General features: G+C 42.5%; 2 protein-coding genes across 2 annotated transcripts in view; one reads left to right on the top strand and one right to left on the bottom strand.

Annotated features, from left to right (window-relative positions):
• Positions 1 to 15,513, top strand: part of LOC111566781 (cyclin-dependent kinase 17-like) — a 34,468-nt gene extending 18,955 nt beyond the window's left edge. The window contains exons 4-17 of the mRNA XM_023267533.3: positions 467 to 600; positions 6,259 to 6,384; positions 9,395 to 9,451; positions 9,627 to 9,741; positions 10,583 to 10,677; positions 10,866 to 10,928; positions 11,302 to 11,425; positions 11,594 to 11,714; positions 12,231 to 12,328; positions 12,478 to 12,583; positions 13,011 to 13,053; positions 13,247 to 13,337; positions 13,508 to 13,585; positions 14,207 to 15,513. Coding sequence (XP_023123301.2) covers positions 467 to 600; positions 6,259 to 6,384; positions 9,395 to 9,451; positions 9,627 to 9,741; positions 10,583 to 10,677; positions 10,866 to 10,928; positions 11,302 to 11,425; positions 11,594 to 11,714; positions 12,231 to 12,328; positions 12,478 to 12,583; positions 13,011 to 13,053; positions 13,247 to 13,337; positions 13,508 to 13,585; positions 14,207 to 14,244 — 1,289 coding nt within the window. The 3' untranslated portion in view covers positions 14,245 to 15,513. The remainder of the gene's footprint in view (positions 1 to 466; positions 601 to 6,258; positions 6,385 to 9,394; positions 9,452 to 9,626; positions 9,742 to 10,582; positions 10,678 to 10,865; positions 10,929 to 11,301; positions 11,426 to 11,593; positions 11,715 to 12,230; positions 12,329 to 12,477; positions 12,584 to 13,010; positions 13,054 to 13,246; positions 13,338 to 13,507; positions 13,586 to 14,206) is intronic.
• An 81-nt stretch (positions 15,514 to 15,594) lies between these two features.
• Positions 15,595 to 23,981, bottom strand: LOC111566793 (ETS transcription factor ELK3). The gene is made up of 5 exons (XM_023267547.3): positions 23,678 to 23,981; positions 20,969 to 21,177; positions 19,842 to 20,627; positions 17,991 to 18,113; positions 15,595 to 16,359 (listed from the first exon to the last, which is right to left on the bottom strand). Exons 2-5 carry the CDS (start codon positions 21,173 to 21,175, stop codon positions 16,261 to 16,263), a joined length of 1,215 nt encoding a protein of 404 aa, XP_023123315.2. The 5' UTR covers positions 21,176 to 21,177; positions 23,678 to 23,981; the 3' UTR covers positions 15,595 to 16,260.
• Between the last annotated feature and the right edge of the window lie 1,221 nt (positions 23,982 to 25,202).

The following is a 25,202-nucleotide window of genomic DNA, read 5'->3' as shown; positions in this document are numbered from 1 at the left end:
TATCAGTTGAAAAAAATCTAACACTTTCAGCAAACCAGCAGCTTGGATTCTCTGCCCAGCTACAATATTTACATTCAAACAATTTTCTAATATGAACATAATGCCTGGGGAGCAAAAGGAAATGTACTTTATATGTATGAAACCTGGGTTTGTTCAGCCATCTGAAAATTCCAGTGTGATATATGGGTTGGTCTCATGAGTCCCTGTGGCACTGAAATAAATAAAATCTATCAGTCAGACTTATTAAACCTTACTTACTTCTCAGTACCTTCCTCCTGGTACAGCCAGGAGCTTGATAAGAACAGATGAACTTGTAAATGTGTCCAACAGTGTGTTTTTCTTTCCTGTTGAAGTCATCATCCTGTGTTGAGCCCTGCCCTGTTTCCACAGACCTGCTCCATTCATCAAATGCAACCCCTCATCCTCCTTTTTCCTCTCTCAGTACACTTTTCTTTTTCCCCTCCAGATATCGTCCATGAGAACCTGAAGATGGGATCGGACGGGGAGAGCGACCAGGCATCGGGGACTTCCTCTGATGAGGTGCAGTCTCCCACGGGTGTTTGTCTGAGGAACAGAGGGAACAGACGTATCTCTGCAGAGGTGAGATGTGTTTTTGTGTTTTCAGACCATCCTTACGTAACCTTTCTGATTTATAAACTGAGGATATATTGTTAGGACGTGAGTCACTGCATTCGAGTAACATTTATTCATCAGTGGTCTTACATATTTTGGTGGTTCAACCTCCACTTTACCAGTGAGCAGAGGTTTTGATTAATTCGTAGAAAGGAAAGTAGTCTCAGCATCTAACAACTGACTTTTCTGAAAAAAGTGGATGTGCAGCTTCATGCTGTTGCTCAGTGTGGGCGTTTTCTAGAAGTCTGTCATCAACACGCACAAGTGCTCAGCTGCTCACATAATCTGGACACAGATGCACATATGCACTGTGGCTTGACACATTTTTCTGATGAATATAGTTTGGAAATCTGTTTTGAAAAGGTTTTGCAGTGGTCATCATTTATACACACACACGCACACAGTCATGGGCCGTCTGATTTTCACATTCCTCTGGCGGTTACATAATGTCAACACATTACAGAAAGACTTCTCGCTGTGATTGTTATGTTTTTTTTTTTTGTCTAAAAGGGATTTCAATTCACCACAGGCATTTTATCATCCCAGGGTGTGGGATTTTGCACATATTAAATGCAGTAAATCTGTGTTAACCCAAGTCAATTAAGTGGAAGCATTTGAAAACAACCACAAGCCACTGTTAAGTTAAACTCATCATAGTCTGCAACACACTATGGCTGAGTGATGTGGCCCAGAAATGCACCCTCAATGTTTGATTTTTTTAACCTCCTGCAACCCGACCTAGTCATTTATGTCCTCTGTACTGGACATTTGTTTTTGATCTTTATATTTTAAGTTATTTGAGCTACCCTACTAAATCCTGATGTGCTTAATAGAGAACGTTCTGGCCTTTCCAATGATATCTGAAGTGATTTGATGGGATGAGGGGAACTTTGTTTTCATGCTGAGACAAAATGGAGACAGCAGCAAAATGCGTCTGACAGGAAAAGAGAAAAGTTAAGTCAAAAATTGTTAAGATAGCGTTGTTTTACCTATGCTAATCATATATTTTCTTGTTTATAAACATGTCAGGAATTATAAAATGGGCTCAGAGTTCAGTTAAACTTTTAGTCAGGAAAAATAATAGCCCCTTTATGAATGTCAGCTGTTATGGACATGAGAATGATTTAATGGGGTTAGCTAATAGCTAACTAGTTGGCTAATTCTTTGTTTACATTCAAATTTCTGCCCCAAAACACATTTCTTTGTGGGGTAATAAACACGTTGAATGTAAAGTAATTAATGTAATAAATAAATAGTTGTTTACTACTATGTTTCATTCAACCTCTTAAACACTTACACTATTGTTATTTAATTTAGTTTCTTAAAGTTTCATGTAGAAAATGGATTGACATTCTTGTTTACTGGTCGGCCTGTTTTCAAAGTGTTGCTGTTTTTTTTTTGTTTGTTTTTTTAGAGATTTATAAATCTCTAAAATAACAATATTTTTTAATAAAATTCTAAATTGTGAGTTGTTGTTTTAGCTCCAAAAAGGCAGGAAATCACAAAAATGTTAGATTGAAAGGTACTTTTTTCCCTTGGTTCTCAGGAGGTAAAATAAAAAAAATAAATAAATAAATAAAAAATTACATTTTTTACATATTTTATGGATAATTCACAATTGGTTTTCTCTTTATACTAACTCATTAAAGTACATGATATGTTCAAGACCAGCTATAACAAAATAGTAGCACTTTATAATTTAACAAATAATGTGCACTAACACTAACATTATTTGCTTAATAGTTAAATAGAGCACTGCTGATGGACAAATTATTAACGGGACTAGTTACATTTTGCTTATTTTTGTTTACTAAAGAAGGCTTCCAGTATGCTGTCACACAACAAAACAAAATGTTTAACTACAAAGGGTTCATACAATAGAGAAAAAGTGAAGTTGTCTGATACTTGGAGAGACAACTGCGTGTTGATAACATCAGATATTGTTTTTGAATGTACAGAGCACGAGTGTTACTTGATCTTTGACAGAGTGACACATTTAGAGTGTCTAAAAGTGTTTCACTGACCCAGCATGACCTGCAGAATTTTAGGAGTACGGGTTTTACTTTCATGGAGGAAAATAAATTCAATCACATCGCCCTATCTTCAGGCCAATACACTCTATAGCTGTGCAACATGAGTCAGACTTTGCAAAACTCAACCATTTACATTTCATTTAAGTAAAATAACCATCTGTCTTCAATCTTAACTTGTTGTCATAGACATATTCCAGTGTGTTTGACCCATGGATGTATTAACAGTTTGACCAGCAGAGCTCACATGGCCGTTTCCAGGGAAACAGCAACAGCTTATGTCACTGTTGTCCAGAAAACTATTTCAAACGGCAAGTTCTGGTGTTTCATCAACAGAGGAAGCCCATGTGTAGAATTCTGGTTTTAAGCATTTTTGATGCTGTTCCATGAATTAAAAAAAAATAAAAATGTAATTTTATATACCGCCTAGCTGCACACACCTGGGAAAACAGATGCGCACACAACTTCAAAATTTCACCAAGAGTGAAAGCTTCAATCCGTCTGCCTGGTAGGGTCCCATTGTGAAGCTGCTGTGAAGCAAGAACGGCAGTAACGCTGCTTCAACTTCAGTTACCAAATACAAAGTGCTCAGTGGGGTTTTCTGAAATCTTTACATATTTCTAACTTGATTTACACCATCTGTGGCAATTAAAGAAAATGTTGGACACAATTACATGAGTGGTTTATGCATCTTTAATTTGTTTAGTTAGTCATAAATCTTAAACTACTCTGAAAATACTGCATATGTCAACATGTGCAGTGCTTTAACAACAGGCAAAGCCTCCTAATTATACCAGACGTTTAGACATGATGTGTGGATTGTGAATCAATATCTGAAGCTGTGTATTTATCTCTTTCCTTCACTTTACAACCGAGCCAAGAATTGGAGCCTTAAATCCATCTTAACTGCTGCTAATGGGATTTTTAAGGATGTACGCCTGACAGACGTCAGCACAACTGACTGTGCACTTTCACTGTGAAACGGACAAGAAAATGTCAGCAATCGTGTTCCCTTTCATGTTTACACTAGAAATCAAGTACAAAAACATGATAAATAAATAGAAACACACCCCTCTGTTGTTTCCAAATTAATTTGTTCTTCCTATTTTCAGCATAGAGGACAACCTTCTTGCAGTACTACACAGTGTGTGTGTTTCTTGTGGTTTTATTTCCAGTGTGTTTATATATGTTGTTGATGCTGTCATCTTGCCAGTGAAACATGTGTTGCACACTACCTGCCGTGTGATCAAGCCAGGAAGGGTCTTGTGATTGAAGAACACACACTTCCCTCCTTCTGTTTATTAGTTGCTTGGATTGCAGAAACTCTGGGGATTTACGCGCAGATAACAGCATCTGCACCGACAAACCAAGCATGAAAGAGAAAAAAAAAAACCTTAAAGTGCTGTAAAGCAGCATACTGCATTTGGTACTACCCACACACAGGGACATGACACATCAGCCCTTGCTGTGTACTGAGAGTGTGTGCATGCAGCTCACCTCATACTTCCTGTGACTGTTTCACAAGCAGAAAAAGTTTATGAAGCACATAACACACAGTGGAACTTAAAGTCTTTGTCGCAGCCCAGCAAACACTGTTTATTGTTGTCTGAGCAGCGTGATTGACCGTTGTTGATGAAGTGATCCAACAGTGAAATCACTGTGTGGCCTCATTCTTTGTCCGCTGTAACACTCAGAGAAGGGACAGCAGCATCAGAAAAAGAAGAGAAGTAGGAGGAAGAGTGAGAACCTGCCTCCATCTGGTCAGGTAGTGGATTGTCCTTGTCACACTGCATAGGAAGCAGTGCTGTTTTGGGATTACATCACCAGGATTACTGTAATACGGTCCAGATGGGCCCCTGTTGTAACAGATTAGGACGGGTTGATTGGACAACTAGAGGAGGGTGGGGGGTGAAAAGGTCAGGTGGTAGATGGCATCACTTGCTCTGAGGACAAACCACCAATCCTGGCTCTCCGCACAGAAACAACAGAGCAGCAGGACTGGATGTGACATTTTTTAAAATCATAACAGCCTGTGACTAAACCGAGCATCTGTTATTTATGTGACTCCAGCTAAAGATTTAGTTTTCGCTGTCGACTAATCTGCCATCAGTCATTTGGTACATAAAATTTAGAAAATAGTAAAAACAAATGGTCACATTTTCCCATGTTGATATCCTCCAATTGTTTGTTTTGGCCTGCTGACACAAAAAGAACAAAAAAGTCCAGCAAATATTTACATTTGAGATGCCAGAGTGATCAGTTTTTGCTTTTTTCTTTAAAATTGTTTTGAACAAATGTTGGACTTTGGAGCTGAAACATGATGTTTATTTATTGTTCGGCCTCTCCAATGTGAGAATTAGCTGCTTTCCTTTGATGTATATGAGTATAAATTAATGGTTACTAAAGGTTGGGTAGACATAAGAAGGAATTGGAAAACATTGACTTGGGCTCTGTGATATTAGAATTTCAAATTTATAGACCAAGTGACTAATTGAGTAACCTAGAGGATGTTCAGATAATTAAGTTAATCGTTGGTTGCAGCCCCAAATTGATTTTTCTTTCAACCAACTAATTAAGTAACAAATCATTTTAGCTGTACAACACTATAAACAGAGACATGTAATAAACAGTATATAGATCTGTCCATCACTGTATTTGTTGGAAACGACTGTTGTTGTGTTCGTATGTGGTCCCTCGGAAAATACAAAAGTGCATAACGCTGACCCTTGTTTAGTTACATTCTGCACCAGAGCATCATCTCTTTTAAGTTGTAATTAAACATCACTTTATATAAGCTGACCATATGTCTCAGTGTGTCCGCTCCACTGTACACAACCACAGAGGCAAAATACTGAGTCACTGTCGTGGTTTCAGTGGAGGGCTGAAGGTCAGTTGACCCGTCCAGAAAGCTGCCACCTTCGCTTACAGATTGATCGGCCTGTGAGCGAGCTTGTTTTGAAATGTGAAAAGTTCAAAGTTGCATTTTGCTGCATGTGTGTTGGCTAAAGAGGGAAAGATGGAGCGATGGGGTTTTATCAAGTGTCCAGTATTACCTCAGAGGGAGTGGAAGTAGATTTAAAGCAGCGAGAGAGAGAGAGAGAGAGGGGGGGGATTAACAATAATCTAACAAATAGAGGAAATGCATGATGAGAAGAATCCAGACGCTGTATTGTGAGTGTGTGTTTCATTTTATGTAACAAGTCATTAGGATCATGCTTTAGTACTTTGTTGGTTTGGGGAAAGACTTTCCTCTGAACTCTTAAAGGGCTCCACAGGCCACTTTTGTCATCAACACACGTTTAATACACTAAACTGTATACAAGCATGCTGCCACGTGTGTATTTATGCACACACACACACACATATATACACACACACACACTACCCTCACTGTTGATCAATGAGGCCTAAAGCAGGATTCTGCTTGCTTACTTTGGATTTCTGCCATTTTGTTGTCAATCATTGGTATTTATTCAGAGCTTACGCTGTTTGCCGAGGGTTTATTTATTTATTTTTTCAGGGGTTCGCCCTGTTTTGACACTCTTTTAAATTGTTTCTCTTGTTTTTATCCACTTGTATGTGTGTGTGTGTGCAGGACTTGAACAAACGTCTGTCCCTGCCGGCGGACATCCGGATACCTGACGGCTACCTGGAGAAGCTGCAGCTGAGCAGTCCGCCGTTTGACCAGCCGCTGAGCCGACGCTCCCGCAGAGCATCACTGGTGAGACAGAGGGAGGGACTGGTTAGAGAATTAAGAAATAAGGGAGAAGAAGAAGATGATGAGACAGAAGGGAAATGAAACAAAAGTAAAATGAATACAAAGTAAACAGGGAAATCACCTTTCTGTTTTCTTGCTGCTTTGTTACCAAACATACATCCTCCTAAAGTGTTTCTGAGGAAAACACTGATTTCCAGATGAAATCTGCTCAGCTACTGCGCTTCATTTTCAAAACAAGGAAAACAAAAGTTTATTACCATGGTTAGTTGTAGCTCAGTGTCCCATCATTTTGACAGTCACAAACATTTCATCACTTTATGCTTTTTTTGAGGATTCCTCTTCCTTTAGTGCGTTATTTATCTGCTGTCTTGTGCATGTAAAAGGTCTGCAAAATTAAAAAGGCCAAAGTCAACACTAAAGGGAGTTATTCTTTCCAACAAAAATCACTGCTCCCTACCTGCCTGAAACACCTCGCGTTAATGTCAAGGCTTTTCTTACATTACTTATCCACGTCACCATGTAACACATTATTGACACAGCAGCTGTCCACACTATTTCCTCGCTGGAGCTGCTTCAGTTATTGATATATTTTCCAAGATCTGGGCTTACAGTACGTAGCCAGTGTTTCCTTGCTTTCATCAAGCCAGCTGACCAATCAGAGCAGACCGGGAGAGGGGCCTTGAAGATACAAGAGATCAGACATAGTTTGATCGTTTCAGACAGAAAATGAGAAAGAGGTTCCGCAGCAATGCATAGCATGACAAAAATACATTTTTTGAACAGTAATTCATCTAAACATATTCTAATGGACTCCTGAAATAAAATAAAAAATCCTGTAAATGTGCATAACATCAGCTTGTAGTAGAAGTAAAAAGTAATTTCCCATCCATTCTCTTGTTTCAACCTCTCAATAGTGAGGACTTGCTGCTTGTCCTTGCCTTTTTTGATAGGAAGCTAAATATTTTAGGTCACCTTGGGCTTTAGAAAAGAGCAATAAGCTATTTTCACTATTTAATAGCACTTTAGAGGCTAACAGATCATACTAATATGTTGCCTGATAATCAGACTGAACTGCCGGTTTATTTAATTTCATTGTTAAATTTAAAAAAAACAAACATCTAATGCGACCAGATTTGCAGAAGTTTGTGTTAGCAGTTCGTTTATATCATAAGTAATGAAGTTATTGATGTTAGGTGGATGTAAGCAGTAAAGATAAAATCCTTTATCTCAGTTAAGTGGCAATCACTTATATTAGCAGAACTTATCTCAGTATTTTCTGGAAAATCATTCAGGGGAAAACTATTTTTTGTATAGTCCAGCAAATAAAATATGACACATCAAAGTACTAATTTGTTCTTCTTAAAGATATCTTGCTTGTTTATTTTCTACATTTTTCACAGTTTTTAATATATGGAAATCTCGTTTTTTACCTTGTTAATGTGTCCTATGTTGTTTTTTATGTGCTGGAAGATGTGTTATGAGAAAAATAAACAGTCAACACTATTTCTACTTTGAACAGCTTAGAGCTACATCTGTCATTTTAAGGCAGGAAGGGAATTATTCAATGGGAAAATCTTTATGTACGTAACTTTGATAAACAAAGATAACTTTTTAGGCATTTAGTCAGCGACCAGAAAAGTTTAAAGGGAGAGTCGTGTCTGTGTAAACATAGGTATTGATTTATGGCATAGTATTATCCTACCTCAGTCATATGTAGCATAGAAACAGTGTTTCTCTGGGAAATATTATGCAGATAAATTCTTTTTAAAAAGGGTAAAGTGCTATTCTCGCTAAACTCTGATTATATAAAAGTACAGTACTTCATGCCCACGTCTGACAACGAGGATTATTTGAGAATCAGCGGTGGACCAGAATGAGATGCACAGCAGCGGTCAGCGAGAGGCTACATGATAAAGATAGCTGTGAGAGTTATGTTTTATTTAAACGCAGCAAGAAACAGAAGTGAAAGCTCCGGCCTTGCACTTACACTGTCGAATCTCATCCTTTCAGCCTGTTGTCATGTGTTTATATTGCACTTCAGCATTCACTTTGTCAATAATTGGCTCTCCGTTAAATGTGCAGCTGTTAAAAGCAGAACAGAGGAGTAAGTAACACTCTGCCTCACACAGGCCACTTCATTTGCATACACACTACCCTGCAGAGTTGTTTATAAAGCGCTGAATGGCTTTGCTCAAAATGCGTTTGGCACCCAGACCTCATCTCACCTAGCAGTTTTTAATCTGGTGAAGCTGCCCTCAGTTTTTGTCCTCTCAGTTGCTGCAAAGCTCCCCTGAGAAAATGAAATGACCTCAGACTGCAGATTTCTTTAAAAGCAGCCTCAGTCAATGTTGCATGTTAGTAAATAGTTTGTAGGTGGTCAGGTTAAGACCGGGTGGTTGTGAAATATAACATGCATTTTTCTCTTTTTTTGGCCTCTGAAGCACATAATGCCTGCAAGTTATGATGTTTATCATTTCATCTGAAGATATTTTTTTAAAAATCAAACAATCCTTTACACCCCTAAAATATTAGAATAATAAAATGTGATAGAATTTTCCACAGCCCAAGGTGATGCATTTAGGTAACTTGTTTTATTCAATGACAGTCCAAATCTTTAATTATTGTTTCCTTTGATACACAACAAAGAAAGGCATCAAATCCACACATTAGAGAAGCTGAAATGTGCTTGTTTTTTTGATATTTTGTTTAAAAAAAAAAAAAAAAAAAAAAAAGAATTACAATTCTACACAGATTTTTCTGTAAGCATGCTTAATAACTAAAGTTTCCCTTTGCTTAACTTGTTCATAAACAAACACATTGTAAAAGCCAAAAGCCAACAGTCCTTTGTCATAAGAGATTAGCACTGATGTTGCTCTGGGTGTGTGACCTCCTTACTCCCCCCTCTCTGATGCTGGGAGGCCGTCATAAGGATTTGTCGTGGTGTCTGTAAACTTGTCAGTGCTAATAAAGACGGCACCCTCATTAATGCTGTTTGTCCTTTTCTTTCCTCCAGTCAGAAATTGGATTTGGGAAGCTGGAGACCTACATCAAACTGGACAAACTGGGGGAGGTATGTGAGCCCGTTAACCTTGACTTCCTTTCTCTCTCATGTCACAGGTGCTAACGTTCTCATAGTGACTGATAAAACAAACACAGACATAGTTGCAGAGTTTACTTTTAACCCCTGACGGCCAGACTGAGCCGCCCAGCTTATGAAACATTTTCCTTCTCTTCCGGTTCTCCAGGGCACGTACGCTACAGTCTTCAAGGGGAGAAGTAAGCTGACAGACAACCTGGTGGCGCTGAAGGAGATCAGACTCGAGCACGAGGAGGGGGCACCATGCACAGCCATCCGAGAAGGTACAAAGGCGAATGCCATTCAGTCACCAAGCAGTTATTAAAATGCTGCAACATTTACTGCTGTGAGTTGATTTGCTGTGTGTGACATTTAAACTCTGGTCCACATAACAGTAAATAACTCTCCCAGAGTACCTGCACTTTTCCCCCTGCCTCCCAAGAGAAATTCATTGTGTTTAGTTTGGAATGAGAGCGTAACACAAACTATAGGAAACGACACCAACATGCAAAGTTATATTACTTCCCACGAATATCCACTCCTTACAGTCACAGCTTCTGAAGTCAAATCCAAGCGAGTCTTTTTTAGTTTAATTGCCGTCTGAGGTGGAATCACAATTTAGAGTTCATCTTTGTGCAACACTGACAGCACAGATGTGCACTGTCAGCCAGTAGAAACACTGATGCACTGTGTGGTGATGCAGAATTTAATTATTCAACTCTGCTCCATCACCATGTTTAGCACAGCGTTACACTGCTGAATTAAATTTGTAATTGCTTTGCTCAATATTGATTTACATGCATATAACTGTGACAACACATCCTTTATTTAGGTGAGTAGGGGTCAGTTTTTTCTTGTGATTTGCAAGGTTAATGTGACCTTACAAGAGAGTAATGTTTGCAGCATGTTGTTCTGTTTTGATAGTTTGTCGATTAGTTCAAGATACAGAAGATTTCTTTCTAAGCTTGACACCTTTAGACTTAAAGATAAATAAATTTACTTCCCCTGGCTTGATCGGAGTGAACCTGGATCCCTCAGAGTAAAAAATATAAAAAGATGGAAGAGAATAAGCTGAGTAGAATCACATCCTCGCTGTTAGAACTGTCTTCTTTTTCTTCTTCTTAGTGTCTCTACTGAAGGACCTAAAACACGCCAACATTGTGACGCTGCACGACATCGTCCACACAGACAAGTCGCTCACACTGGTTTTCGAATACCTGGTGAGACCAGCCGAACCTCTGCCCTCACCTCCTGCATGACTCATATGTTTTTCTCTTCAGTGTTGCTAAAATTTATGCATTTCACCTAATTGTTATTCAAGACCCTCTGCAGAGTAGAGCTTGCTTACCAACTGTTGGAGTTTCTGTGCCTGTAGCCCCTCTATTCTAATGCCCTTCCTCTCATCTAGGACAAAGACCTTAAGCAGTACATGGATGACTGCGGGAACATCCTGAGCATGCAGAATGTCAAGGTGAGCCTCTGCAGGAGCCTGCTGACCTGGCCACCTTCATCAACTGTCAAGACTTTGTGGTTGCAGGTGTCGGTGCCAGAAACGCTGCTAGTGTGACCCCTGGTGGTGGAGTGTAGACAATGAACTACTGTGGTTATTTTGACAAGACTTTCTTAAAAACATACACTTTTCATGCATTTGTTGAAACATCACTGTCTTTGGAATAGGAAACGTTGTTGAGAGGCAATTTGTAGATATTATAAATTGCTATAAGCTGCTATCCACAATTCATTCTGTGCATTTTTACTCTCCTGAATGAGATCACGATTCTGTAATTCAGCAACAGCATCTCCAACAAATAATGTCTAATCAAGATAAAAATCTCTTTCCCCAGATTTTTCTGTTCCAGATCTTGCGAGGTTTGGCCTACTGTCACAGACGGAAAGTTCTCCACAGAGACCTGAAACCTCAGAATCTGCTCATCAATGACAGAGGAGAACTCAAACTGGCTGATTTTGGTAAGTTATTCCATATTTTACTAATATTGTGTGATAGAACTCAGCCATTTGTAAAAGCTGGTGAATATTAGGCAATTTAAAATAATAACCCTTAATGTGAATTTCATGAGCTTCTTCTGAATGTGTCTGTTGGATCTTTTTTTCTTTCTCATATTTCCTGCTCCACAGGCCTAGCGAGGGCCAAATCTGTGCCCACTAAAACATACTCTAACGAGGTGGTAACACTTTGGTATCGGCCTCCCGATGTGCTGCTGGGCTCCTCTGAGTACTCCACGCAGATAGACATGTGGTGAGTGGGCCTGGCTCAACAGGGGTCATTACGACTGTTAGGATACTCTAATGAGACTCCTGGCTACTTTATTTCCATATGGCTGCTGTGAAGGTGCAGGCAAATATAAACTCCTTTCATGAATTTGTTAATGTGTTATTTTACATCTCTAGCCACTTCAGTGGTTTGTGGAATAAGCACAGATGTTTGGCGCGTTTTCATTTCGCCGGGACTCTTATGAGCAGGCAGGTGTCCAAATCTGCAGTAAAGAGACTTTGATGTGGCACTTGCTGCTAATGAATACATGCAATCATAAACCATGAATGGTTTCTCCAAACTTCAATGTGTCCTGCTGCTTCCTTCAGTTCATCTCTGCCTCCTCCTCATATTTTATTTGTGGTGCGTAAATATTCGATTCAAAGAGCTTGTTTCAGTAAGTTAGTGGTAGTTTTGATACAGAAGACCTGTTGAGGTATCAAAGCTTCAGTCAGTCATCTCTTTATGACCTTCTGCTTCCTGTGTGTGTCTTCCTGTCAGGGGTGTGGGCTGTATATTCTATGAGATGGCTGCTGGGAGGCCCCTGTTCCCAGGATCCACAGTGGAGGATGAGCTGCACCTCATCTTCAGGCTGCTAGGTTAGTGCTGCCCCCTGCTGACAGGGACACACTCGACCCTTTAATATGAGCCTTTAATCACATTAACCCTGGCATGTCGCCCCCGTGGCAGCGTAGAAAGCCCCTCCAGCTGGCACGTTAAAGCCTGACTCTGAGCTGTCCCTCCACAGGCACTCCCACAGAAGACAGCTGGCCTGGAATATCCTCCATCGACGAGTTCAAGTCCTACAAGTTCCCCAAGTACAAGGCACAACCCCTCATTAATCATGCACCCAGGTAAGGCCGGGATATTCATGCTCTAGTGTCACGTTTCTGTCTTTTTACATCAGTTATTATACTGTCATTTCTGGTTATTCCTCATATTTATGTTGCAAATCTTTATAATTCTTACCACCCCTCATCTCTCCTGCTAGTCCACTAATCATTGGAGATGGGGATGAGCAGATATTCCTTATGAGACCCAGGTATAAGAGAAGAGCTGATATGTGGAGCTTTTTAGCTTCTAGACTCAGACATTAGTATTGCTGGTTTGTTTAGTTAGGAGTGTGTGCTCTTTGTCTCTTCCTGTAAGGAAATCCTGTGGAATAGTTGACTCTGCTTCCTTCCTTACACTCACCAGCATCTGTGAGTCACCCCACCTTACTGACCCTCCCCTCCCTCCTGTTTTCTCTCCACTTCCCCCCGTCTCCCCCCTTTTCTGCAGGTTGGACACTGATGGAATCGACCTGCTGATGTCATTCCTAAAAGTGAGTCTCACCATATCTTCCAGGAATTATTGCGATGTTAAAAGCAGCATGACACATTTTGCAGCTATGTTAGGGCCGTATTTTTGGAAAGAACTGCGTCCAGGCATGCCAACACAATCACACACTGCTGACCCCATTTTTTTTCCAATGTTCTTTAATGGCGCTAAGTTTCTTTTACTGACCTAAATTTCAGTATGAATCGAAAAAGAGGATCTCTGCCGATGAAGCGATGAGACAGCCATACTTCAGGAGTCTGGGGCCACGTGTGCACACGCTGCCAGAGAGTGAGTAATGAAACAGTGATGCAGTAATGCAGACTTGGCAGGTTCCGCTAGGTACAACTTGAAGGATATTGCAGTGTACAGTGAGGATCAGTTTCAGCCTCATAACAAAGACGCTGTTCATTTGGCAAGATGTGAGCGCTGGTGCACTGACCTGAGTCTGTGTTTGGCAGACATATCCATATTCACACTGAAGGATGTGCAGCTGCAGAGAGATCCTGGCTACCGGAACTCATCGTACCCCGAATCAGGTGAGGAATAAAGAGTCGAGATGAGGGAGGAGGAGGGGAGTGTTGGTGGGAGAGGCAAAGACACAGAGTTGAAAAGGACAAGTGCATGTTTTTGTTGTCATTGATTTGGCTGCTTATCAGCGAGATCAGCAGTTGCAGCAGCAGCGACTGTGACACAGAACTCGTCGAGGCCGTTAAGGCACTTAACACAATTTCGAGTCAAAGGTAACACCAGTGCTTCTTAGAATTGACTCAATTAAATCAAACACACATGCAGTATAATGTATTTTAAGCAGTTCGTCATCTATGACCCATTGTGACCATCTGTGAATCTGCTTAGAAATATTAGAAATCAAGATGCACGAGAAGTTGCCTGTTAATGAACACAAATTTCACGATCAAAAGTAACCCATCGATAGTTCTCTGTACAGTCAGTCATTCATTGCTGTTAGTCTTTGCTTTTAATGGAGCCAATTTGCTGAAATGTGAACAAATATAGGTCAAGAAATAGAACTTATATTTCCTATTTACAACCCCCCAAAGTACTATGGGAGCTGTAGTTCCAAACCTTAGACTCTCTCTATGGTGTCTGAGGTGTTGTCCACAGCTGTTTAATTCCTGCTTTTTTCTTTTCCTCACCAGGAAACGGAAAGAGCAGAAGACAAAGCATGCTGTTTTAAAATCTCTGGACTGAATTTTTTGTATTTGGGAAGGATCTCCGATCTCTGTACAGTCTTGCCAACGGATCAGTAACCTCTTGACGTGGAACATCATGATCATCATCACTCCTCCCCCCAAAACTATTTGGGGGAACTTGTGCACAGTACGACCCCCCCCTCCCAGGTTTGGCTTGAACCTGGCTCAAAAGAGACATTTATATACTGTACATCTATATTTATTGAGAAGAGAATTTGCTGCTAAATCCAACTACTGTCTAGAATTCTAACTGGCTCAGTCACTTTAATGAATACATGCAATGTGTATAGATTTTTAATTACATTTTTTTTGAAGTGGTGGTATTTTTAGTGATACGTTTTTGTCATTGTTTTCATTTTCATACATAAAAGTCCACCTCAAAGCTCCTCGATGTGTGGGAGTGTTAAGGCACACAGACAGAGGGATGTTTCTGTAGCAGCTCGGAGGGGTTTGATGTTCTGTCTCTGTTGCCACGGTGCTGTACTCAGCTGCACAAATCATTTGTGACCATTTGCTCTGAAGGTTTTTGAGGCCAGCTTTGATATAATAACTGATCATTTTATCCTGACTGGAGGCTGATGTGAGAGCAGTGCTGCCAAGCTCTGTGTAAAAAAAAAAAACATTTTTGCCGGATGCTGGCATATCATTCCAGGATACTGTGGTCTCTGTCGTGACCAATGAACAAATGCAGGGAAAAAAGGCAATGTAGAATTATTAACAAGGGCATTACAGGATTAGCTGGGCCTCCTAAATACTTCAGAAATCCTAAATATTTAAGTACAGTTAACAGCATCCTTGTCCTTGTTCTTTTTCCACCTTAATCTGACACGTTTTCTCTTCTAGTCTGTTAGAAACAGGAGGTACAAAGTGAGTTCCCAGTGTTGGAATTGCAATGTTGCCTTTGTGCATTACAAATGGTTCTCCTGTCTGCCATTCCCATCTTCACCAACTGTAAAAATGGATCTATTTTTTTCTGGATTGCCTCCATCGTTGTGTTGCATGCCTGCTCTGTTGTATGAGGAAGCACACGGCCACTGAACTCCTAATTCAGGAAGCACTAGCTGTAGTCCTGCCCCTAGTGAATCTGATCTGAGTCACAGTCTATTTAACAGTGTTACAAGAGATGTTTTGTATGACATTCTTTAACTTTATTGTGGATAATTGTTATTGGTGTGGGATTTCATTGCAGATGCCCTCCCATATTTGAGCTTTTTTCAGAGTAAAGAAAATTAAATCTAAAGTTTAAACAGAAATCACATGAGCTGCTTTTTTTTTTAATGTATGGATGATTTCGATTCAGCTACTGTAAAATGTTCACTCTAGAGAAAACTGTATTCAAGCATTCAATGCTTTGTTTATTGAAAACAAGACATTCTTCACAATACAAAAAATATACAGAATACATACTGTATACCAAGTCCAGTATAAAAAAAAGAACAAGTGTTACAAAGGTTTTCATTGATTTGAAATCTCGTCTTCATTAAAAGATTTAGAAATAAAGCAAAAAATAAGACGACAAGGCACAGCCGGTACTATCTGAGAAGCATAGTGCATACATTACATACAATACCACGCAGGTGAAACAACCCGTTTCACATTGTGATTAACATTTAAGGAAAAAAAAATACATTTTTAGTTTTTTTTTTACAAGATGAAAACAACCAGAATGAGTGGCTGGCTAGCCTTTTACAGCTAGCTACATGTCGCTTCTGTCCGTCGTGGACAGGGTCATGTGGAAATGTGCTGTACTTTATCACAAACAGCCAGACGTCTCACAGACATCGCGGCGTATGGCTTTTACCAAGTGCTTTCAACCACTAGAATCTGAAGCAACTCAAGTGCAAAAAAGTGAGGTCACATACTGTCGCGTAGGACTTCTTCTTTCTGAATCATAATTTGACAACAATACGAACAAGAGATCGCTGCTGATGATGACAAGGGCTCTGAGAAACTATCAGCGAGAGATGCATGATGATGGGACGCCTTTGGCAGACCCTGGATCAGGATTTGTGGGTGGTGGGAGACAGGAGCAGGGAGGAGGGTGTTCCTTCCAGGCTTGGCAGGGGGACAGGCATGTGTCCGTTGATTAGGCTGGGGAACTGTGGAGGAAGAGAAAGGGGCTGAGAGTTAGCGGGGAGGGGACGGAGGCTCTATGAAAGCTGCTTTCCGGTGAGGAACTGCAGCATTGTCACTGCTCTGGTTTCCTGTTTTTTTATTCATTGTGCCTCTTCCTTTTCGTCTCTGTCTCCTGTAACTCCACAACAGAAGGAGAAGTCAACATTATTTGCGCACAAAGAATCCGGTGTGTGTGTGTGTGTGTGTATGTGCGCCTGCGGTGTGTGTGTGTGTGTGTGTGTGTGCGTGCGTGCGTGCGTGCGTGCGTGCGTGCGTGCGTGCGTGCGTGCGTGCGTGCGTGCGTGCGTGCGTGCGTGCGTGCGTGCGTGCGTGTGTGCCTTTCATAAATGAGGAGCAGCTCTCAAACCAGTCCACCCTGTTCAGACTGGCTCCCCTGGGCTCAAACAGGAAGTATTCACAGGATTTCCTCTCCCTCTCACAAGCCCTGAAACAGGACACCTCTGCAGGACCTGCTTACTAAGTCTCAACTAGTTTCACAACCACTGGTGTCTTCTACTTTGCAAATCACAAGAATATTTTGTTTTCAAGTTTTGCATATGCTTCCAGTCGACTAAATACCTGCTGGAAAAACTAATTCTACTGAATCAAGATCAGGCTTGAATTTAAAAGGTCCCATATGGTGAAAATCCATTTTTATTGTATTTTCTGGTTGTTATAAACTTGGAGGTGTAAACTTAAAGCTGCTAAGATATGAAGATGTTTTACCTTTACTCAAACCCCCTCAACATTTAGATAGCCTCCCAGCTTTAAGTAAGAACTTTACCTGAGTGTTACATATCACCACAAACCAGTAGTCATCCATCTAAATATCTGCATAATCCTGCTGCTTCCAGGTGAGTCTGCCTGAATAATTAGCTGCCTCTAAGTCCACCTGGTTTGTTTATTTTGTAAAGCTGCTTCCGCTAATTCTGAATCATCTCAGAGAGGAGCTAAGCCCACCAAATGTTCTGCTGTTGGCTGTGAGAGTGAACGCATGAGTCCTTGTGCACTCCCAGCATTACTGCTAGTTCTGATGGCAATGTCACCACAGCAATGCGAAACGTCGTAGCACATTGTGCAGCTAACGTTACCATTAGCTTTGATCCTATGTCCACAGGTCAGAGCTCTGGAGGTTGGAACGCTGAGAGACACTCAGGGATGCTGGAAACTTTAACACCGATTCGAAACCAGTCAACAAGGACTGATTGCCTGTTGTGCTTCAGTGAAACCTGAACTTGAGATTTTCACAAATTTGCTGTAAAGCGTCACAATGTGGCACCTTTAAAGCACATTATAGACTAGAGGAGCTATGATAATGTATAGATGGGATAAAGATGATTCCATTCAATGGTTAAGAAAATGGTTAACTTGTATATGTAACAACTTTTCCTGTCGCTATCTTTAATTACCTGATTTTAACAATCGGGAAGAGTGAGGATTTCACAGCAGCACTAATTTTGCATGCACAGCTTCCTTACAACCTTACAACTTCCTCCTCTGCTTTAAAGGGCTACCAGTAAATGTCAGCTGTTAGAGTACGCTTTCTGTTCACATCTGCTGCTATTTTTGTCCCTCTGTCTTCAGCCGTGCGTCTACACCTGCATGCGTTTCTTACCTGGAACAGGGAGCTGTGGCCCTGCAGCCGGGCGGGGCTGAGCGGAGCGACTGGGCTCAGGCTGCTCCAGAAGTGGATGCCTGACAGCAGTGGACTGTGAGCCAGCAGCAAACCCGAGGGAGTCTGTGAGGAGGGGAGGAGGAGGAGGAGGAGGAGGAGGAGGACACAGAGGGAGGGAGATTTTCGTATAAATAAGAGAAACCCGTGAAGACAACATTTTTTTGTGAAGAAAAACACCGAGACCCACTGGTCGGAGAACATCGCTCTGAGGGCTTTGGTAATGTGAAACATGCTGAAATGGTAAATGGACGCGTATTGGCGTTTGGAAAAACAAACTGATGGAGCAGGAAGGAAGTCTGTGGTTTCTCCCTCAGAATACAGGGGCGATGGGGGGAGGAGGAGGAGGAGGACGGGGCGGTTGTTGTTGATTGAGGGAGGGGTGGAGAGGTGGGGAGGGGAGCAGGCATTGGTAGGCAGTGATCCTCGAGCACTTTGGAACACCAACAAGAGAGAAAACATATGAAATCAATTTCTCCCTCTCTTTCTCTCCCCTGGTCTTCTCTCCACCTCCCCCCTACTTTCCCCTGTGTCACCTCGGAGAAGTGAGCCAGTGTTGTGGAGGCACCCAGCCCTGCTCCCATTATTAATGGAATTATTGGAGCATATGGCATCACTTAGGGCCTCTTCCCCCCTCTCATAGGTTGGACTTGCAGAAGATTTCTGTAAATCGCTTGTTTTCCTCTGATCTCATGTTTTTTTCTTTTTGCACACTCATAAACAGACAGAGCGAATGTAGCATTAATGCTTTTCCCGACGCATGGATGAACCTCTCCTATGATGCAGCAGTCACTTTCCTTTGTAACAACTCCAACATAAACGCACGATTAACTAAAATAGATAATTAAATTGCACTTGATGCTTGTGGCAGAGCCTTTGGTTCGTTTTGATCTTTGCCATAACCCCAAAACGTTACGGCTCGATGAAATTGGCTCTAAAATTTGGGGCAGAAAACACTCTTAAAACTGTACTGTAAAACCTGAAGGATTTGCCTTACAGTGGGATGTCTCAGGTTTAGTTTGAGTGCAGATGTATTTCCACAAGGTCCGTTATTTGCAGCACATTTTGGCAGTAATGTTGGTTTACACGCTAGAGAATTATATCAGAAATATCAGACAGATTGACTCATTAAAACGAATACGTTTTAGACTATGCATACATTTCTTCATAGCATAAAATCATACCTTCTTTGTTGTTGTTATTTGCTTGGCTCAAGTTACTACTAAACAAATGCAACAGTAGTGTGTCCACAAACACACGCTGGGCTATTTCAGAGGTCTGTGGATGCTCTCTGAGAGCTTTATGGACACATCTCATTACTCAGAGGGGACAGAAATTGATAGCATCACACAATTATTGTCTTGCTGAGGTTTGACTAGTATTGAGGTCTGTATACCTCAGCTGTGGCTGGCAGAGTGTGACACGATCCGGTCTGTGTTGAATTATTGACAGCAGAAATAAGAGAAGTCTGTCAAAGGGGAGCAGTGAGGTGTGTAAACATGTCACGACTAGATAGAGATGAAGCAAGTTTCAGTGCAATCGTAGATGTGTTCAGGGCGTACCATGCTATCGCTGATTCTATCCAAGCATGTGTTGGGCAAAAGTCTGGAAAGCACCTTAAGAGACTAGATGAATGAGTCACTAGTCCCCAAATCACAAACATAAGCACAGTTTAGCGGCTTTAAGCCATCTGACTCATGTCGAAAAACGAGTGAGTAAACAGAGTCATTCTTGTATCCAACATGCCGCCCAGAGGGAACTGTAGTTGTGTATTATTCAGGTAAAGGGTCTCACCTGTGCAGTGAAGAAGGCAGAAGTGAGGGAGCCAGACGGCAGCGCTGGGCTGTTGAGGGCGATGGAGCCGATGTCGCTCCCGGCCAGTAGCAGGGACGGGGCGGAGATCTCCAGAGCTTTGGGCTTTTTGCTTTTTGGTGGGAGTCCATCTCCTTGGTTACCACTACTGTTAGTACAACTACTTCTACCACTGCTGCTGCTGCTCCTCTTTTCAGGAGGCTGCTGGGCTCGCTCCCTGTGCCCAGAGGACAGATTGAGGGGCTGAGCGCCCTGGTCAGAGTCCTCCTCCTCCTCGGCAGCAGGGCTCCAGCTCCGGCCAGGCTGGGTGTGCGGGGAGGACGGGGAGTGGGAGTGAGGGGGGTGTTTGGATGGCCTGGGGGAGACGTAGGACTCTGGCTTGGCAGAGGGAGGGGAGCTCCTCTCACTGCTGTTGGTGCCAAAGCGGATGACTGAGCGCGGCTCATCCTGACGCTCCCGCAGAGCACGAAGAAGCTCAGGTTGGTTCTGCAGGGAGCTGATACTGAAGGACGAGTAGAGACCTGAGCGGAGGTAGTCGTTTCGACACTGCTGCGCCCCCAAGGCTGCCAGGGTCCTCCTCTGGGCCTCCTTCTCACCTTCCTCCTCCTCCTCCTCCTCTACTTCCAGCTCATGGGCCTCTCCGTCCTGGAGGGAAAACCTTCCTGAAGCCAGACCCATCTCCACAGCCTGTGGATCCATCTTGAGGATCTCAGGGAAGGACACAAACTTATAGACAAACTTCTGGCCAATCACCTTCTTGATGATCTTCTGTAAAACAAATCATCGCTTTTGCTTTATGCCCAGCAAACAAATATCAACACACAAAAGCAACGCAACATATGAATTATCACAGGGCAGCGTTTCAGTCTAATAAAGGCCACACTGTCACACTGCAACGGTTTTTTGTTTGAGCGCTGCGTCACAGCCAGAGCTCTGCCGTGAGCCTGATGAGAAAGAGGAAGTGTCTATCAGGGGAGTTTGTGGCTTTAAACAGAAGAACAAAGAATTTGTCACGACACTACATTCCTTTCACATAACCTTCATGTCCGATCAGTTACAGCAGCTGCAGTGTCATGATTGGTTGGACGACTACACACAGTTGAATTCACCTTGTCGTAATAGTAGCGCAGCGCTCTGCTCAGCTTGTCGTAGTTCATGTTGGTCTTGTTCTTGCGCAGCCCCCACAGCTTGGCCACTTCTTCTGACTTCAGGAGCTTGAACTCGCCGTCTGTGGACGTCCAGCATATGAGGTGCTTGTGGCTCTGGTCAAGTAGCAACTGCAGTAGGAACTGCCACAGAGTGATGGCACTGTCCATACCTGCAGCAAGACATACAGATGATTAGACCAGCGGGAGAAGAGTGGATAAAATCTGACACTGGTGGAAAGGAAGCAACATCAAAGCTCTTAGTGGTTATTTTTAAAATCCTCATATGATGATGATGATGATGGAGGTCTTTCTCCTGTGGCCTTTTTTTTTCTCTACAAGACAAAAACGGAACAGCACCACTCCAAGACATCAGCTCACACGGAAAAAGCACCAAAAAACTACCTGCATGTGTAATACCTGCCAGATGCCACAGTGACAGAATAAGCACAAACCTCAGAGGGAAGCAAGCCAAGCAGCGGCTCTTTGTACTCGAGTCTGTTTTACTCATTACAGTCTGTTTTATTTCTGTGTTAACTAACTGCCATTAGAGCCAGAGAGACTGTTTAGAACAAGACAAGCCGACGTTTCATCTCAATTAAATGCCTTTTCCCTCATTTCTGTCTTGCCAGTGTCTTTTACTGCACGCAGACTAAATTAGGTTACCGGCTGAAGAGGGGACGGCCTATTGGAGCTCTAACATGTGGTGTAAGGAAGAGTAGACCAGTGATGAATAGAACAGTGTGTTTTAAAGAGTATAGTGTAATGTAGCAGCAGCAGCAGCAGCAGGAGAGAAAAAAAATATAAGGAGGAACAACAGCTCAAGCCAGAAATATGCTGCGGTTCAACCTGGCCCTCTCTCCACAGGAAGTATGACGGGCCCAGGGTGGGTTATTCCTCTAATAGAGGAATGTGCAGCCTCGAAGCTCCTGTCTGCCTACTAAGAGCACACATATTAATGAGGGGGGGATGTTTCTGTCCTCACCGACAGCAACATCAAACAAGCGCTTGATTAATTAGTCAAATGATCAACCGGGAAAAATGCAGATAATTCAAACTCAAACACACATGGTAAGTCTTGTATACTGTTATATTTAATCTGATATTGACTGTCTATAACCAAAATATAGATGTTTTTAATGACATCAATGTCACATATTGACAGACTCATCTTGTCGTCTTTTCAGTCATATCTTTGAGGGGCGATGAGTGTCTGAGACTAAAAAACAAAGATAGCAGAGCAGCTTTTCAACCACAGCGTATCTCAGAGAGAGGGCTGGACTAATTTCCGACAAGAGCTATCCCCTGAGTTTTCTATCTGCCATGTGAAACTACAAACCTGTCAGAGTCAGGACTTCCTCCTATTCTACTTTCAAGGACAAACGGCAAGGAGAGGGGATCCCACAGCACGGGAGCGTTTCCCCAGTCCTGCCACACTTCCCACAAAAATCCCACAGGGAGGGGGGTCAAAAGATCAAATCATTGTCCCCTTTTCCACAGCTCCACCCTTTAACCTGCCCTGAACCCAGCCTTCGGTGTGGCTTTGAAACACTTTGGAGCTCAAGTGGAGCTTGGGCCACTGAGCTGACGGGTCTGCAATTGGGACAGTGTGAGTTAGAAACATTCACCTTTGCAGGATGCTGCAAATAGCACAGTGGGATACTGCTGGTTAGAAATGCCTCCTACAGACCTCAGTAGATTGAACTTTATAGTCACTGCACATGGTAGAAGTACTAAGACAAGGAAACGCAGTTTAGCACCATAACCAGATGTGCAAAAGAAGCAGTAAAAGTGCAACGTGGAATAGTTTTAAGGGTATGCAGTGCATGGAAGTATGCAAGATATAGAAAAAGCTGTATGTAACAGAAGTGTGCTGGATAAATAATAACATAAAGTTAAGGATAACAGTGGATATGAGACTCTAGATACAATATGATCAGTGTGGTGTGTTGTCAGTTTATATGTACATGTAGATGCATGCATGACTTATTAATTACAGTGTAACAAAGTGATAATCCACAGAGATAAATCCCACATCTTCACCCAACAACGAGGTGACTGGAGTCTCTCTGGGCACCGCAGACATCTCTCTAGGAATATGTTAGCAGTACTGTGGTGGTTTCGTGCAGGGGATGAGGAGCCCTTCTGCGGATGCTCGGCCTGAAGAGTCTCGCCGTGCGCACAAAGCCATCCAGTGTGTTGGCTGAACGGAAACTCCTAATGAGATTAGATGGTGTATGCAGACATTACTTAGCCATGACTAAATCTGCTCTCTTCCTGTTCGCAGGCGGTGGAAAATTCAACAGGGACCCATAAGAAAAGCATCTCCAAGCAGCGGTCACAGTCTCCGGGTGCTGTTCCTCATCGCCCACCCTATTTTTTTTTTAAGTGCCCGCTTCTCTTGTAAACTTAACTATTACGCACGGAGCTCCGGATCCCTATTCGGCCCCACTGACTCATTTTCAAGATGTTGCTCGGACCTGAAGACGTGTCCTAGTCGAAATCTCGCCCCGAACAACTGAAACAAACACCCGATCCGAGGAGTTTAACAAAACTTCCAATGAAACGAGCTCGCCACTAGCACCAAGCGTGCCTCATTTCCCTTCTCTAGCAGCCGCCGACCGGCCAACAAAGCGCCGTTCATAGAAACATGTCAGGATATTCTGCGTTTACCTGCGATCTCGCTGTTTTCCCCTCCGCCGAACGTCTACGGTGCAGCTTGTGTGATTCCTTGTTTTTCCATGCTTACTCCGGCTCTAACACGGTTGTGCTGGACTGAAATAGGATCCTGGGCTTTTTCTTTTTCTGAGCAGGAAGTTGGAGCAGGCAGACACAGAGCCGGCTCACTTCCTCTCCCCTACGATTCCCCAGGCAGTTTGCCGTCTGTGTAAACACACTTTTCCTCCCTCCTCTGCTGCCTGCCTGCCCCGCTGACGGCCAGCAGCAGGCCTACTCTCTGTCGGCACACATGGCGCTGCACAAACTCCTACAGCCCCTAAACTGACATCACCGCCCCGCAAGGCTACGGTGCTGCCTTCACGTACGCCTCGTTACTTCAAACTCCTCCATCACCTCCATCACCACACGTTACAAGAAATCTTGTGGTTTTGATTTCTATTATTCGGGGTGTTTTTACGCATCGACACCATAAAAAAAGCAAGAATGAATGTGCATTTGGGTTAAGGACAGACTTCATGCATTGCCTTGAAACTACATTTCTCAACACACGGTTGTGCACACATGAATTGTATTTTGTGGAAACCCATTATGTTACCATGACATAAGATTAAATAAGTGTGTTGGCGCCATTTCAATGAGTAACCAGCAAGTGGCACTGTGAGTGGGTTACCTGTGTATTTAAAGGCCACACTAATTGCCACAGGTGTAGCGCAAAACAAGAGGTAAATTGTTTTTGACTGTGGCGTGGCGTGGTGTGAAAGACTGTTTATTGGAAAGACTTTGTTCTTTGTTAATTTTGATGAACTCCTGAAGGTAAATAAATTGACGAATCCGTTCATAATTGTTATTTTTGTTATTTTTTTGAACCACGAGAGTACAAGAACACGTCAAAGCAGCCAGAAAGCCACGCGTTCTTAACGGATTCAAGTTTGCGTCATCAATTAGTCAAAAACAATCTTTATTTGATCATATCGAAACTATAAATTGTGCGACGAGGACGGCAACGCTGCGATCCAGCTGTAATCCAGACGCTCACCACGGCTCACGGCAGGGCGCAGGAGAGACCCGTCAGGAGGAGTCGCCGCTGCATTGCGCGCAGCGACGAGCACCGGAGATCGGGGCCGGGCAGTGGACCATCCATTGGCAATGTGTGGACGTCTGGACGCGGTGCGGCGGACGGAGACAGGAGACTCCGGGGCAGCGGCGGCGCAACGGCGGCGGACAGACGAGGAAAGGTTTCTTTTGGATCGAGGTCTAATAAAGGAGGTACATGGTAGCGCTACCACACACATACATATGGCCATTATAGAAAAGTGTGCACACAACTATCTATTTGAAATACCAATGCATTGGGTCAAAACAAAGTAAAATAAACTTTATTTCAAGTCCAAGACACTACTTCAAAGGAACAGACTTTATTTTCATGGACATAATTTACGTTGTGTATTGGTGTGAGCTTTTGAAAAAGCAACTTTTAAACGAAAAACTGTGTGGTTGATGAACAAATGGTTAAAAAATG

This window comes from Amphiprion ocellaris, chromosome 3, assembly GCF_022539595.1.
Source record: "Amphiprion ocellaris isolate individual 3 ecotype Okinawa chromosome 3, ASM2253959v1, whole genome shotgun sequence".
In the NCBI taxonomy this organism is placed as follows: domain Eukaryota; kingdom Metazoa; phylum Chordata; class Actinopteri; family Pomacentridae; genus Amphiprion; species Amphiprion ocellaris.
The sequence above is the reverse complement of the archived record's forward strand: the minus strand, read 5'-3'. Positions and strand labels throughout refer to the sequence as shown.